Below are 18,282 nucleotides of genomic sequence, written 5' to 3' on the forward strand. Positions count from 1 at the left end.
GAATCTATTCACTTTTAGAACAATTCGTATACCGCGATTTTTAAGTGTTTGTAATTGGGATGTTTGATTTAGCTTAAACAAGAAAATAATAGAAGCACAGTAATCAAAATGTGGTTGGATAATCGATTGTACACAGTAATTTTAGACTGAGTGGATAAATTACCAGAAATTCTTGCGATGAAATATAGTTTTCTAGATATTTTTTTACATATATAATCGAAATGATTGCCACAAAGTGATAAATTATCTAACTAGAATCCAAGATATTTGATACATGACACAATTTCAACGTTTTCATTATCGATTTGTAGATTTATTTCATTTAAATCAAGGTTGTTCCATTTATATTTTGTTGTAATGATCATTCCTTTAGTTTTCATTCTATTCAGTTTTAATCTATTTGCCATAAGGTACTCATTCACATCCTTTAATGCGGCATTCATTTTATCAATAGCTTTATCTATAATTTTGGTTCGCTATATTCTCTGTGCTCATATATTATATCTATGTATTTGAATGAAACAATAAATTCTATTCTATCTAAGCTTGTATCGTAGCATGCCAATAGTGTATCATCTGCAAATAAATTTATAAAATCAACGTTTGTAAACAAGTTTATGTCATTTAAGTATAAGATAAGAAGCAGAGGTCCTAAAACGCTACCCTGAGGCACACCTATATGTATATCCAATTCCTGTGAGATATCATCTTGAACTCTGACTTTTTGCTTTCTATGGGATAAATAGTCAGATAACCATTGGTTAACATCACCATCAATGCCATAACCTATTAATTTCATTAGAAGAATATTACGATCAATTGTTTCAAACGCCCTCTTCAGATCAAGAAAAACAACTACTACAAATTTATTGTTGTCAACTTCTTTTTTGAATTTAGATAAAGTGAGTTGTAGTGCGGATTCACATGAATATTTTTTACGGAATCCAGATTGATTATTTATTAAAATTTCATTTTTTTCAACATGATCAAGTACCTGCTTATAAACAGCTAGTTCAAGAATTTTTTCTATTGGTGGTAATGGTCTATATTCACTGGCCTTGATTGTTTTGTTTACCTTTTGAATGGGAACTATAGTACTAACTTTTAAAGGATTTGGAATTTTAGAAGTTTGAAAAGAAGTATTTACAAGATTTGAAATTATATGTCCACATGTTTCAAAAATGATTTTGAGCATTTTGGAATTTAAGATCTCATGAACATTGTTTTTGTTGTCTAAGGAGTTAACAATTAGACGTATTTCATTCATTGTTGATATGTGAAACTTGGAAAAATTAGGATATAGATTACAATTATTGAATTTCCAATCTTGAACATTATCTATACTATCAACAATTTGCTGAATACTAGTAATGAAGTAGTAGTTAAATTCGTTTACTATTTTAGTTTTATTATTAACAATATACATTTGGTTTGTTGAGTGAAATTCTATACAGCTCGGAAAGTTTTGGCAATTCATGTTTATAAGCTTTTTTAATGTTTTCCACATCAGTTGAGAGTTATTTTTTATACATATCTACTCTATCGAAGAAGTATTGTTCTTTTTTCTTTTTAAATAAATTTACTACTTCATTTCTCTGTTTCTTAAATTCTTTCCATTTGACATTTCTATTCACCCCAATAGTTTTAATAAAATCCTTATATATCTGATCACGTTGTTTTATTTTAATATGAATTTCGTTGTCAAACCATGGAATGTTACTTTTATAGTGACATACTTGAATTGGTGCAACTTTATCGATAACTGATTGACAGTTATTAAGTAAATTGAAATATATGACACTAACATCTGTTGAATTCAAATCCCGATCACATGAAATTAAATCTAGTTTCATTTTATCCAAATTTCGCTCACTAAGGTTTCTATAATTTTTAATAGAAGTGCTTTCATTTCGTTTGTTATTTTTGGGACAAATAGATATTAATGAATGGTCACTTATTTTAGGAGTAGGATGGACAAAACAATTTGCACAATTATTATTAGTTAGTACATAATCAATCAGAGTCTCGCTGTTATTAGTAATTCTGATAGGATCCAGTACTAGTAGATTTGATTTTTTTCACATAAAAACTGTTATTCAAGAAATCTAAATTTAAATCTCCTACAAGAATGCAACGCTTATCATTGACAAAGATATCATCAAAGATTTTTTCCAGGTTTTCTATGAATATAGAATCCGAGCTAGATGGAGAATGATAAAGTCAACCCACTAACCATTGATACACACCAAAATTTACTCTTATGACCTTGCACCAGTAATTGTCTTTTAAAATGTAAGTCTTCTTTGTTGAACACTGTATACCATCCTTCACATGTTCTGATACAGGTTGGTCTAAAATAAAATCAGTCTAGTTGTACTGAACTGCCAAACTTCGTTTTGAGCGTATTTTACAAAAAATTATTGAATTTGTAGAATTCGGTTGGCCTAAAAACGCTGGATTACAAAATTTTCCCGATTAGAATTGAATAAATTGTTAAAGATGATATTTTGTTAGGGAATCACCTGACTATTATTCTCGAGTCTTCAAAGAAATAATTTCTGTTACAACTTCATTCTCTACATTTTGGTGTAGTCAAAATGAAGAGAATTGCTTGTGCATAATATTTTGAACTATATCTATAGATAATCTTATATATTGAAAGTTTGACCAGATATTGCGAAAATAGTGCACCAAAAATAATTATAGTGCCTTGGAAATGCAGAGATAAACCATTTTCCAGAATTTATATAGACTATTTTGTACTTTAATTGATTGATTATATTTTGGTAGGTTTGGATACTCACTAATTCGGATAGAATTTTTTTTCCAATTTAAGTAAGTGTCCACACTTTCCAACGATAACTAAGAAATAAAAAATTGATTACTAGCAAAAATTCTCAATAAACAAGCCTTAATTCACGTGCTGTAAAATTGAATTTTGAAATAAACTGAATATCGCACAATATATATGAAATAAAATATTGCCTCACCCCTATGAACGACAATTCTCAAAAGTCGGAACTGTGCGAGCTAAGGATTAACGAGGTCTTATGTTTGATGTAAAATTTAACATATCACTTCATTTTGAATGTACCCTAAAAATTGGTAAATCTACCGACAATTTTCTATATGAATATTACTGGAGTTTTTTCCCAACACCATGCATGATTTGTAACTTTTTGTCTTATATACTCAAGTTTTCCTTCCTCTTTTGAAATTCTACGCGAACGAATATTTTATGTATACTTTGTTTCAGCATTTACTTTTATACATTTCTATATTCCATTATTTTTAATATTTATTTCATATATACTCTATAATAATAGCATTTCCTGTAACTGGGTACTCCTGTTGGAAATACATATTTTTTTTGTTTTTTTTTTTTAGTTATTTCAACACCTCTACAGATGTTTCGATCACCAAGTGATAATCTTAAAGAGGAAGATCAAACTAATCATACTTAGAAAGCTATCCCTAATTCTACCATAGATATCTGTTCCAGGTACCTGAGTCTTGAGAAAAAGATCCAATCATATTCATTACCACACCAAAGGTTCCAAACAGGGCATATGATTTGAGTTTATGTAGTTTCAATTTCATTTTTTTATCATTTCAGAGCATTTGAAAGAAAGCTGTTTTCAATATAATTTGAGTTACCCGGTGAAACATTAATATAAAAATGATATTACACAAGACCTCTTTCCAACTGTATTTCCAATTCATATTTCACATATTTCATGGATGAATAGTGATTTACAGAAGCAGGATATTGAGACATAATACGGATACGGTTTCCATAAAATCTCAAGTAACACGATAAAACTCTTACAGTGAAATACAAAACGACCATGCATTCCATTTTGGATAAATGGCTATCCATAAACGTGTTTTCTTCATTTTCTTGGGGCGGATTTCTATTTTATTGTTATTTATAAATTTTTGACACAAATTTTGTTCTATGGGGAATATGCGAAAGGAAAACTGCATACCAATTTTCAAACATCTTATAATCCCATGTCGTTTGCGAGTCCGAACATTAAATTTAAGAAGTCGTATATAGTTCTCAATAAGTATATTCTCTTTCTTTTCTCTATCAGATAACGACTCGTTTGTTTGAAGGTGGTTGACAATATTTCGTGGTGTATTTCATCAGTTTGGACTTCCATTGTCTAATATGATATAAATTGATTTGGAATCCCTGAAAAAATTAAAAGGATTAGCTGAAAAATAACAATTTTATCAAGCAAAAAACTGACATTACACTGAAATAACATGCAAGCAACAACCAAACAAATCAAAAAAATTTAACTATCAACCCGAGCTGAAAAAATTAAAAAAAAAATATTAACAAGAAAAGAAAATTAACAAATAAAAAATTAAACAATTCCAAACCAAGTTACTACACGACGTTTCGATTGTTAGTATCCACAATCGTCTTCGGGTGATAACTGGAGTTATTCCTTCGAGATCTGACTATTTATAGGTCATTCGAGTGCTTTCACCTATCCCCTCTTCCCTCTCTCCGCTCCATGGATTTTTAGCGGGAGCTGACCGTTTGGCGAGAGTTGGTCTTGTTCCGCTTAATTAGAGGTTTCGATATGTTGCGTATCTCTACGCTAGCTTGACTAAATGCTTTGTTGGAAAAAATATACGCGGCTTCTTTGAATTTCCCCTAAACCAGTGTTTCTCCTTGTGGCCGACTTCAGCTTGAGCTCGAAGTCCAAACTGATGAAATTGATAACGACTCGTTCTCCTTCGGTCAATTATCCGTAGGAAATGCGAACTATAGAATCATCCAGTACATTTCTCAATTAGAGTTATCGCAAAATTTCGTGCCAGTTTATAATAAAGAATACAAACCACAGCATACTTGTCACTGAACACGGTTCGTTTGACCTTTCGATTCAAAAACTCAACGTGGTAATGTTGAACCATAGAAATAGATGAGAAATAGACTGTTCTGTTACATAATTGAATAGAACTGGCCAATACTTCATGAAAATCCATATTGATACTGATTATCGCTTCTCCGCTTCATCGGTTCTAGCGAGAGCTGACCATTTGGCGGGAGTTGGCCGTGTTCCTCTTGATTATAGGTTTCCATATGTTGCGTATCTCTTCGCTAGCTTGGTTAACTGCGTTCCAATGGCCTCTTGATTTCATGAATGTATGATTCTTCACACTCGCAGGGTATCCGGTAAATGCAATTCTTGGAATCGCAGTCCGCGTTTGGTAACCTGGTTTTTGTGAAACTGCTACGGATAGTGTTCTTAGATTTGAAGTAAGTTCTGTTGTTTTACTTGGACCCAATTCTTCTTATCCTTTCCTTGAATCTTCTGATGTAGGGAATTACAAGTAGTGTTCCAAATCGTCTGTTCCACGGTTGTTTCCCCCAACAAAAAGAAAGCCATGGACTTTCGAGTTTGGAGTGTCTACATGACAGAATGGTACTGGATGGAGCCTGTGAAGTCATTTGGAGTTCGGATTCCCGTCTCTGGATAGTCGACCATGAGAAAGCAGATACTGGATCATTTTTTTCAGGAAAGCTGACCTTGTGACTGATAAATTCGGTTTAGTTTCAGACACTCAACGGGGATAAGCCAATGTATGGGATGTTCTTCAATGGCATTGAAGACCTCGAGCCATGAAAGAGTCGAGGGGCTGAAGGGTTCATCATGGTCAGACAGAATGGTGTCTTGAACACCTTAGTCTGTCGCAGTCGCGTAATGGGTGAAGAGGTCCGTGTACATGACATTCTCAAAGAAAGAAGTTATTGATGAAGAACCTGGGCCATTTCCAGTTTCGACAGTTCTCGACGAAAAAAGTTTACCTAAAGCGATTGTACTAGGTTGTATTAGTGAAATGAACAATTACTGATTCTAAGAAATTTTAGTCAAATATTATAGTTTGCTTCCCTAATAGGATGATTTATTACTGATGATTAGTAATTACTCAGAATCTCAAATAAAAAGAAAACATCGTCTGAACTCTCATTCCGTGTATTCATAGTCTAACAATTTCACATGACACCGACAATTATTCTACCGAATACTTTCAGAAAAGTTTCGCTCTGACATCTGAAACCTTTTTATTTTCATTTTACTAGGAGAATTGCAAACGATGTGAATCGCGAATTACCTTGTGACATGAATCTCGGAATTTAAAATCCTTGAGATGAATGGGATGAATTCCATATATTCGTTATATGTGGAATTCGTCCCATTCTACGAGAATAGTTGAAGACAATAGCAGCTACGAATTTATTCGGAATACAGGTTTTGAATGAAATATTGAAGTAAGCCATTTAGTTCGATATCATTTCGTATTATAAATAAATATGTTACGTTGTTATCCGTTAGAAATCGGGGCGGTGGTGCCATTCTGCGAGTTTAAATCAGAAACGCAATTTATTCTCTTTCAGATATGTCACAACAATTCACATTGTTCGCTTCTAACAGGCCTATAAAAAGTCCTCGTTTAAAATAATTATAACTCATACCACTATGAAGGTATTTAGAGGAATGCGATATTAATTATCATCAAATTACCAGTTACCTAAATATTTCAATGATCATTATAATTGCCTTGTTTACCATATAATTCAAGTTGAAACTATCCCCACGACAAAATACATTTAGCGACCTGACAAGCTAAATGTATTTCAATAAATTGATGGACGTAGCCGTTACTACGTGGTAGGAAATCATAATGAAGAAAAGAGAATTGTAACTTTATATGTATTTTACCACTTATTATTTGTATCTAACATTACTGCAGTTTCATCCTAAATTAATGTGTAAGTTTGAAAATGTCCTTAAAAAAAGTTTGACAAAGACCTGGGATGTTCCAATATGTTCACAAAAGAACTATTCTTGAACATTTCACAATAGTCGATATTTGGATATGTTCCGGATATTTTGGAATGCTTTCGAATATTCTGAACTATTCTAGAACTCCCTAGATTTTCTAGAACGTTTTACACGTTTTTACTAGTGTTTTCATTATTTTCATTTTTGCTCGAAATATTTTCCAAGCAAAATGTTTGGAGTTTTTGTGTTGCAAAAATATGCTTTCGGAGGAATAGCCACTTTTCAAAACTGAACCTTTTGTAGTGAAACGAGACCTGCTTAATGAAAAACCCACTCCTAAGGAAATGAATATCGACTCCACATTCCTTGTGTACTACAACATTTTTGAGTTTTTATGCTTCTAGGAAAGATCACTGAAACTATAAGTAATGGGCTTGTGCTAGAACAATTGGAGAAGTTGTGCTGAAGTGAGCTTGCAAACTTTTTCAAAGATTACTTGAGTCACAGGAAACACAAAGTTGTGATTGATGATTGAGTCAGCAATGATTATAAAAGAGCACAATTCTTATATCAATACTTTTTAAAATTCACTTTAATTAGCTTTCTACTACAGTCATTCTACTGGTAGTAGATTCGTTCATTGCGAATTTTTCTATGGTCAACCTCACTGAAACAAACAAAACAGTGTAATTATACAAGAAACAGTTACAAATAGGAGTCACTTGATAATTATTATAAGAAGATAACTGGGTCATCAGTAGATTTCAAAACTCTAACAGTAACTTGAGAGCCTAAACAGGAGACCTAAGGCATGAATACTAGATCTAGCAACTTTGAAGACGTTGCTGTTCCCGTGCGATTCCTTCTTCATCTGCAGTAGATTGTATTGGGATAGATCCAATCTTTTTGTATGAGGAATTGTAAATACAATATCCGCTGTGATGGCTATTACTGGATTGGCTTCTCTCATGACTTAACAAATATTCATAAAACTTTTTGACATGTTTCCTCATGTATACAATTAAAACTTTATTATGAGATTTTCATTTGACAATTCACAAAATCGCGATACCATGCAATAGCTTCTTCAGACGTTTTCAATACTAACTGGGAACAGAATCATCAAATTGGACATAATCATAAAGTGTTATATAAATACATTGTGGGGAAATTTCAATGATTTCATATCCTTTATTATAGGTTCCGTTTTGAACATCAATATGTTATTTTTTGTTTTCAATTCATTTCAGGGCCACACTACTACTCGTACCACTTCTGGGACTCAACTTTTTGCTCACGCCCTTTCGACCAGAGAACGGGGTAGCTTGGGAGCATTTCTATGATTTGTTGTCTGCCATAACGACCTCGTTTCAGGTTAGTGGAAATCGTTTTTCTCCCATCAATTGCGATATTTATAGGGAACCTTTTGTATTGAGGGCAATTTCAAAGGAATTAACTTTTCAGACGGAAAATTATCACAGTTATTGACAACCCTCGATATCAAGGAATATAAGTCTCAAAGAGTTAAAATCGCCGTGAATTAGGCTCTTGAAATGCATTTCGATCATTAGCCTTGCTAGAATAGTATACATGGAAGTGACATTGAGAGAAAAATCTGTAGACAAATTATTAAAAACGAGACGATTTGATAGATCAGAATCAATAAGTGAATAAAATGTGAAATTATCAACTACAACTCAACCGTTTCAACCCTGTCAAATTTTGCAAACTAGTTTGAAATCATTTTTTATAACGGTATATTTTGAGAAGAAAGAAACATTATACCATCTTGTCAACATTATTTATGGGTCGAAGATACACTATTACAAACTCAACAGTATCTATCGAACATGTCAATGAAACAATAGAAAACAGAGGTTAGATAATGGTGTTCATATAAACAAACTTTCGAATGTGGGTTTTACTGACTCTCAATGAAATTTCCTAAATCTTATTTGGATAACATTACAACGGTATGTTTCTTATAATAGTTTTACTTGTTATGTTGCACACTCAGCGGTTCCACAAGGCTCAAATTTCAGTCCATTCTTCTGGTCATTGCCGATTGTTAATATATTTACTTTTTTTCAAGACAAAATGCAAGTACAACTGAAAAGTCCTTAAGGCGCTCACAGAGCGGTGCCTGTGTACGAAAGTAGCGACTTACATTGGATTTGAATCGCTGGAGATTAAATCCATTTGGAAAAAAAATCTCAGGAAGTTGAGTTTATTCCATATAAACTCAGTTCTCCAGATGAAAGAGTTCTTAAACAGTGAAGTTCGAGGTATACTGAGTTGAACCTCAAAACGATGAAGAGTCACAGTCCGTCGCGTATTTCTGATATGTGCCGCTCTTTGTGGAATCAAATGTGCCAAGTTACTTGAACACTTCCCTTGAAAGTATCTATAGAAATGAGACAAATCTCCAGCCCTTCTTCCATGTTCCAGGCTATCAAGGTTGCACGTGATGTTCGCCGATGGCTCTTTTCTGGATGGAATCCAGCAACTTCAGGGTATATTTGCAGGCAGAGCTTCATACATGAGAACAATACTCCAAAGAAGGTCAAATCTGAGCTTTATAAAGCATCAAAAGTTGTTGAGGTGTGTACAGTTTTCTGGTTCTGAACAGTGTTCCAAGCTTTCGAGAAGCAGTCTTTGCAATTCCAGTAACATGATTGTACCAAGACATGTTGATTTCCATTTTAATCCTCCAAAAAACTCATCGAAGCAGAAAGAGGAACTGTCTGACCTGACATTATCATATCCGGTTCAGAGATATTTATCTTCTTGGAGAAAACCGATGCATGGGTTTTTGAATTGAATTGAATTGAACGCCAATTCGAAATCACTTTTAGATCTTCATTAAGATATGCAATCTCCTGCTGCCGGTGAAGATGTGCCTCCGTAGCCGATGTCTTGGAATCCAAATGGAATGCCACCCCTTCCCTCAACTTCCTTCGAATGACATGTACAACCCTCAATGTTTTGAATGGAAATATAAGTTTGTGATATATCGTTTGAAAGTTCTCTTCAGTCTTTATTCAAAAATGTTATTGCTTTCAAGTTTATTGCAACAATTAAGATAAAATAAATTAAAATCATGTGGTTACCGAAATTCAATAAAATAATATTAGTGATTGATGACTTATTTATTTTGTGGTAATTCATGATTTTTCTCGAATCAGGTATCTCGAATTTTTTTCACTTATTCGCGGTCGTTTTCATCTCAATTTCTTGCAAGCACCTAATTAGTACTTTATTACCAAGCTTAGTTCATACCTGATAAAGCATTCGTGCTCGTTTTAGAGAGACCTGATTCTTAGATCTGTTGTTTAGCGAAATTGAAAGCTTTTGTTTATTAATTAAAAAAATGTATGATCCTCACCGTTTAGTACTTAATTAGCACCTATTAGTGTTCCCTTAATATTCTTTATTTTATTATTATTTTCATTGCTTTGCTAGCATCACATACTCCTAGGAACACTACTTTGAGTATTGAGTTGCGGTGAAAGTTACAGAGCACCTAATTTTTTGACTTCGGTACCTAAAAAGCACCTAAAAAGTACCTAATTTTGGCATTTTCTAATGCGATTTCCGTACTTTGCGTTGCTGGCGTAACAGAGCTATAAAACGCTTCTTTCCTTGGCGATAAAACTCACAGTCATGAAATTAACATCCAGGTGTCATTATACTTAACTCATACGTTACTTGGTAGCTTAGTTATGATTCTCAAAATCTCAATTACTGTCCTAATCAAATTGAGCCAATGAAATCAAATATTCAAATATGATTGTGATTGAATATTGGAACTTTCTGTTCAAATGCTTCTATAGGAATTCATACCCACACTGCTTCATTTGTTAGCAATTTCTTTATTCAATCCAATGAAGTGATTCTGAAAATAAAAACCAGTGGTTACATCATTGCTTGAAGGAAATTCACACTATTCAGGATCAAATCAAAAATCGGCCTATTGCGGAAATTTTCAAAATTACTATTCAAATTCATCAATACAAGGTTAAACGTCACCATCGAATTCATTTCAAAATCATTCGTTTTTTGTCAATAAGGTTTCATTCTTTGGACAATGAGGCAGATTGATTAATCAATTGAGTATTCTTTAACATTTCTCTTTCATCGTTCACTAGGGATATAGTTCTTTCAGTAGATATTTCTTTTGTATAGAACAAAACAACAACCAGTTCTCAAAAGCTATTTGGTTGTAATTCAATCTCCTATTCGTTGTGATGAATCATATATCGATACTTCGAAAATCTTATTTTTCATGAAACACTCATTCCCCTGTCTGCGACTTCCATCATCAATCATTTTCCAGTGATTACGTTCTCTTTCCGTCAAGAATGGAGAAGGTGGATACAATATATGAAACTGACGTACATTTGCGGAAAAACCATAAATCCAGTACATTCCTCGGCCTTAAAACTTCCATTGAAATAAATATAAAACAACGCAGTGGAGTGGTCCATTCGATGGAGACTTTTATGTATCACGTAATCCCTATTCGGTTTGTGAATAAAAATGTTCTGAGGAAATGTATCGTTCCTACTTGTGGTTTTGAATAACTTATTTTAGTTTGATTCAAATAATTACATCACTTAAAGAATTGACGATGTACGGAGGAATGAAGAAACGACCGAGTGTTCAATTTAAAAGCCACCGGTAGACATCTGTTTCAGCCTGTTGGGCAGTGTGTGTAGATTTTTTCTGTTCGAAGTTTCGGCTTCTGTTTGAAGCCGTAGTTCTGGCGTGGTCCCTCTTCACGTATGGTGTCACATGCTGAAGTACCGTCCCGGTTGTACATCAATTCATCTTTGACACTATCACGACGATTCGGCAAGATTCAACCTGCAATATTATTGAGCTCTACTTGATTGCTAAACTTGAAACTGAAATCTTCCTTGTTGATGTTTGTCTATTTATCTGTTGCCGTAGGCTGTACTTATAGCGTAGAAAGTCCTGATTGGTTGATGGTGAGCATGTATGGCAGGAAGCCTTCTGGTTGATTGGTGGATGTGTCACATTTGATTGGAAGTACATTGATTATTGTTCTGGCCGGTGTTCTTGGTGTTGGTGGTGCACTATTCTTGATTTTTGATATGATGGTTTTCCATGCAGCTGTGAGATAGTATATGTCATCTCTCTTGTTCAGATTTCGATTTCGATTGCTTTCCTTATCTTTCTGGGTTTCTGGTGCTGTATACTGGCGATCTGTTTGCAGCTTTCGAAGTCAAAGTTATGAACTTTATGAAAGTGGTGTTTCTGTAGGGCTAAGGTTATTTTTTTGGTGCGAAGTGAGAGTTTGTGTTCTAATCTGACCGATATTCACCTTTTTGTTTGTTTGATGTATTCACCGCTGAAATCTCCACCTCCCTACTTTTTCAGCAGTCAAAGTACGAACGGAAGGTTAAATTTGGATCGTATTTTTTGTAAGGATTTGGAAAAACCATTTCAAATAATCAATTACAAGAAAGATGAGTTAAATTTACATTTCCAAAATATCATGGAAAATACTCTTGTTGGAGACAGAACTTGATATCTTCACTGATAAGAAACTAAACTACTCTCAAACCAAAAACAGCATGTTTTTTGTTTGAACGCTACATAAAACTCTAGCACTACATAAAAATTCTTCAGGCGCTCTAAGAGCAGTGTCTGTGTGGAAGTAGCGCTCCACGTTGGATTTCAATTCATTTGAGAAACGTTCTCAGGAAGTTGATTCCACATAAACTCAGTTGTCCAATCAAAAGATTTCTTAAACAGTGAAGTTCCAGGTATACATGGTTAGGTTAGGTTAGGTCAAAAGTGAGTGGGTCTATGTTTGTATGGTGAGTGGTCCTTCAGGTCAGATGGAAAAGTTCGGCTCAGCCAAACTATGAAAACCTGATTTGGTCCCTAGTGGGGAAGGCACAAAGTATGTGCTTTGCTGTCCCAAACAGAGGCGATACACACTATCTTCCGACAATCCGAGACTCTGCATATGATGACTCAAATGACAGTGACCTGTGAGAAGGCCTGTTAGATATCGTAGTTCATCCCTACTCTAGTTCAAACTGTTTGATATCAGGCTTCGAAGAGTAAATGAACGCCTGAAAGATTCTTCCAGAAGTCCATAAATCTTCTTGCTATCTAGGTGTTCAAAATTTGTTTGGCAAAGCCTAAAGCGATGCCAATGCAAAGGGAGCTAAGCGGTATACAGAACTAGTTCATTCGCAGTTTTGTTGAGCATATAAATTCAGTGGTATCCAGATTTTTTTCCAAGGTCAAACTAAAACGACTACAAACGAATCCTTATGGTGCTCCAAGAAAGTAGCGATTTACATTGGATCTTAGTCACTTGAGATTGAATTTATTTGATAAAACGTTCTCAGGCAGTGTATTCCACATCAATGCAGTTTTCCAAATGAAAGAAATCCAGCAGTTTCAGGGTGTGCTTAGGAGCGGAGCTCCATACATGAGAACAATACTCCAATGAAGGTCTGATCTGAGCAAACGTTTTTGAGGAGTGTATAGTTTTCTGGCTCGGTTTGGAGAAGCAGCCTTTGCAATTCCAGCGACATGATTGTGCCAAGACATATTGGTGTCCATTTTAACCTTCAACAAACTTATCGAAGCAGAAAGCGGAATTGTTATATTCGGTTTGAAGACATTAATTTTTTCGGAGAAAACCGATGCCTTTTGAATAATTCTAGTGCAAATATAACAAGGAACAAATAACTTTTAGCTGATATGTTGTGGCTGGCATAAACTCAGTCCCCTGACACCCTTTCACAATGCATATTGAACTCATGAAAGAGTCAATTCCAAAATTATTCTCTACAATGCAATGCAAAAGTTTTATCATAAACAATTTATTGTTCAAACAATTATTTGAAGAGATATCGGCTAATAAACAAAAAGTAATAATAATATAAGTCGTGAACGGTAAAGTGCTACGAAACAAATTATTGAACAAAAAAAATAGGAAATTTAATTATCTATAAAAAAGAAATTGATAATTGTGGACCTAAAGCGCACGGTTACGGAGATATAGGCCCAAACGGCACTTCCGTCCGCCATTTTTGTAAGTATTTTGTGTTTTTAGGTTAATTACTTCAGACTGCAACTTTCTATGCAATAAAATAACTCCTGCCTGATTTTGCAAAACAAAATCCTCTATTACCTGTACTATAAGTTCTGATCGAACTTGGCGTGCTTTTTCTGGTCTTGGCTTTCCTGGACTCTTCCATTGGGGCGATTGGACTTTGGTTTCGATGTCATAATCATATACCCATAATTTGTCACCAGTTACGACCCTTTTAAGTAAATCTGCCAACATAACAACATAAAAAAATCGCTAATCGAATGTACGTAGCCCGCGAAATTTGAAAATTTACCTTATTTTTTATATTTGTACTCCTCGAACGATATCAGATCAGAAAATCGAATTGCACTCGCAGACAAGATTAGTTGAGTAAGATGAAAAAATTATCAAAAAATTGAACGAGAACTTCAACTATTACAAATTTAAATATTTCATTGCCTTTCTGAATTACGATCAATCTCGAAATATTCATTTCGGTCCATTCGACCGTACGGTCCGCTACGGTCATTTTCAGTTTCAACCGCAAACTGCTCGCACACTCCATTCCGATAATTACTCAATGTTATACACACCTCCGATGTCTTTCGATGATATCGTTTTGTGGATATCCACGGCCAGACTGGGCAAAATAAATACGAACTCCATTCTATGTTTACATTTAATTATTGCCACCTGATAAAGGCCAGTTACTGCTCCGTAAATTCAACGACAGCAATTCTATTTGGGTTTCGACAATTATCAGAAGTCGGTAGTGGCAGGGAGGATAAACATGTTTCAATTATCCAGGTGATTTTAATTACTTCCCGAAGGGGTTTGGTTCGAAGTTATTTGCCGTGGAATGTATATGTTAATCATAGCATGATGTTTAAATTCATTAATAGATAGTTTTGTCCAGTTGTCTTGCAGTGAAAGCTGCAGTAAGAGACAGAGGACGAATTTCGTCGATGATCAATGTTGAAGCTTTGCTTCGCAACTGGCCCCCTTGAGGATCCTCGTTTATCTTTCATATTTCATATTGAGTTCTCTGTCGATCGAATACATGACGTATTCGTGATGGAAGATGTCATCGACCCTACTCACTATCCTTCAAGGATAGTTTGAGTCCAGCGATGCATCTGTGGTTTTGCCTAGTACCTAGTGCAGATTTCTTACTTTTGGGTTGCTTAGTTTGCTAATTATGAAGTGTGTCAATCGAATAAAATTCTAATGTTTTTTGTTATTGATGACAGAATCTAAGAAAATACATATTTGTTATTTATAGTAGATTATCTGGAATATTTAAATGGAAAGTAGGCTCCAAAAAAGGTTATTTGAATATACATTTGATATTTTGGTTTTGCAAAGATTTGAGTGGAAGTAATTGTTTTCCTACAGGTACAAATCAAAACTTGATGTGGTTCAACAATTATTTTCCTTTGTGGATTTCCAGTGGAACTGAAGGCATATACTATTCGTAAAGTTCAATTTGATCAAATTAAATTCATAATAAAAAGTCTGCATATTAATGACTTCACTATATATGGTGTATAACAATTTATTTTATGATTTTCGTTATATGTTCATTACTTCAATCTTGCATAATGAATAATAGAAAAACAAACCTTTTTTTGTCAATTAGAAATCGAAAAAAATTAATGCCGACATCACCCTGCAAATTACAGCAACTCACAGCTTTACACTTGCTCATTTTGAAACTAAACACAAATTTTTCACAAATACAAAACCACCACTTACAACGACTCACTCTGTGATGATATTCCATGCCTCAATTTGGCTCGCTTGGTAAAGGCCTCAGATTCAGTCGGTTGCATTGTAGTTCGGCCGCGCATAAAATTCGAGGTGGGAATCTGGACCCAAATATGGCGGAGAGTGAACTTACTGGTGTTTACTTCTATACGGTGGTCGAACGAAGTTTAAAGTGTTCACGGGGTGTCCTGATCTGAAATGTTTTCTTATATCATGAGAAAGAATATGAGAAAGAGGTATCATTATGAAAGGGAATGAAAATAACATTGCTTTGTGGAAGAATGGCAAAATAGTTGGGTGTGTCCTCTCCAATAAAAAATACCAAGTATTTCAACAGTATAACGAATTGAAAAATGATTTTGCACATACTAGTATTGCTTCTTGATACTGTGGACTAGGCTATGACACAAATTTATCAGTAAATTTATGCCATAGCCTAGAAAAAGTCATAGATGATTTCCATTATTTTATCAAAAAATCAACCAAAAATCTATTGTAAAGCCTGTGAGAAATCAAAATCGAATAAAAAATTTCCTGAGAACCTAGTAATACATGTACTTCTATCCTAAAATAAATATCGTTTAAAAAACTAAAGAACACGCTTGTAAAGAACACGGAAGTTAGAAACTCTTTGTATGGTTCGAAATAGATGAACATTTCAATCTAGCAGACCACTATTATAATATTCATGCAGTCATTGTTCACTGTGGTTCTGGCGTTGAATTTGGTCATTATTACGCCTTGGTCAAAGACGAAACGGACTGGTTTAAGATTGACGATAGTGTAATAAAAGCTGGTTTTATCCTTTTCTCGGACAGTGTAACAAAGTACAGAAGGCTGGTCTTTTTGAAATCTGATTATTTGGTATACCTACTTATATTCTCTCTCATCATATGGTTCTAGAACTGAATTTTAATCCTAATCAAAATGTTTTTCATTCACTGTTCTCTTCTCTGTAGATTGACAAAAAAGTCTCTTATTTGTTTTTGTTCTCTGAACTTCATCTTACACTACGAGGATGGTATTTTTCTCAGTCCAAGAGAAAATGAAAGTCCAAGGTTTCAAATATAAAGTATAGTAAGTAGAAAACGACTCTATGGACAAAACAATAAAAAAACAACGTGTAAAACCTTATATAAAAAGAAAATGTTGAATTCTATAAAATAAGAGAGAAAATAACAAAGGAAATGCCGCCAATTTTACCATGCTATTTACTAATGATTCAACCTGTTGGATAACTACAAACGTACCAACTCGGTTTGTAATTGTATTATGAACTCTAGCTGAACAATCAGCACTAGGAACCCAACAATATGTAACCTCTTTGCAAATAGAAAGTGGATTCAGACAAAATAATATGTGAACTCTCTCTAAACATCAACTGGTTAGTAAAAAAAATAACAAACACTCCCATAACGCCTCTTTGGGTGGTTCATGGTCAACCATCAGTTCCGTTGACCCGGTGTGTTTTCAATACTAACACTTTAATTTCGAACTCCCCTGTACCCATTACAGGTTTATGATTTCACTATCGATTTTATCTAAATGTCGCACCACCCGCTCACAAACAAATGAACTCCTCTATTTAGGCCACCTCCCTCAGCCTCGGAGGCTGAGGGATGAGACCCCCGATCTCGTCTCGACGAGTTGCGGTGACCGACCTTTTGTGTCTCCCTGAAAAAAACTGTCAAGCCCTCGCATCAGCTACGCTAGCCACAAAAACCTCATCTTAGCATTTTTTTAACCTTCCCAATTATATGATCATCCGCAGGATGCAATATATTCATTTGTTTAGACTAGCTCAAATTTAACATGAACACAACGACACTCGAAGGTCCGACAGTCATAAAGTAATTCAGCGCTTTTTCAAATGGAAAAATATTGACACCGAAGAAACGGGTGGTCGGCGATGCATTAAATCTATTGGAGCCTCTGGAGACACCTAACATTTTGTTTTATGAGAGAGGACATTGGTAGATCAAGATCTTCAGATGATGTGGTGCTGCAGGTTTTTTCGGGTTTTTCTGCAGCTGAAAAAGCAAATGCGCCACTGGAATCAATGAATTCTCCCCGGAGCGCCAATTAATTTTTATTGTTGTTTTTATTTTTATCGTTGTTTTAATAAAAATTTATTTTTACTTTTTTAAAGAACATCGAACTAAAAAGTTGAAAATATTTTTTTTAATAAGCTTAAAACAATAATGAACGAAAAATACTAGTACCTATCATTGTGAAAAAAGAAACGGGCGCTTGATATACAAAAAATATGGCACAAAGCGCCCACGCTTTTTTCACAATTATACTAGTATTTTTCGTTCGTTATTGTTTTAAGCTTATTTAAAAATAAAATTATTTTTACCTTTTCAGTTCTATGTTCTTTCAAAGCTTGTTTTTTGGTTTTTGAAACTATATTTATTTTCACAAAATTTGATGCAAATGTTTTATCCATTTTTTTCAATAGCAAAAAATTGCAAAACACGTCTAACTTTTATGCCTCCCACCAACAAATTGAACATGCAAACAGCTGAAACTGTGAACATTTATTCAAGACGAGTGTAGCCCACGAAATTTGAACATTAACCTTATTTTCTGAACAGCCCTCGTATGCTGGATTTTTCTTCAATA

General features: G+C 34.2%; 1 protein-coding gene across 7 annotated transcripts in view; it reads left to right on the forward strand.

Annotated features, from left to right (window-relative positions):
- The window catches only part of Dh31-R (Diuretic hormone 31 Receptor), a 373,426-nt gene that overhangs the window by 319,379 nt on the left and 35,765 nt on the right, over nt 1-18,282 (forward strand). For all 7 annotated transcript variants that reach the window (XM_074170882.1, XM_074170881.1, XM_074170886.1 and 4 more), the window contains one exon: nt 8,060-8,183. In XM_074170882.1, coding sequence (XP_074026983.1) covers nt 8,060-8,183 — 124 coding nt within the window. The remainder of the gene's footprint in view (nt 1-8,059; nt 8,184-18,282) is intronic.

The sequence above is a fragment of the Leptinotarsa decemlineata genome, unplaced genomic scaffold (genome assembly GCF_025532065.1).
Source record: "Leptinotarsa decemlineata unplaced genomic scaffold, Ldec_3_MD MMD2_tig00000008_RagTag_RagTag, whole genome shotgun sequence".
NCBI classification, from domain to species: Eukaryota; Metazoa; Arthropoda; class Insecta; order Coleoptera; family Chrysomelidae; genus Leptinotarsa; species Leptinotarsa decemlineata.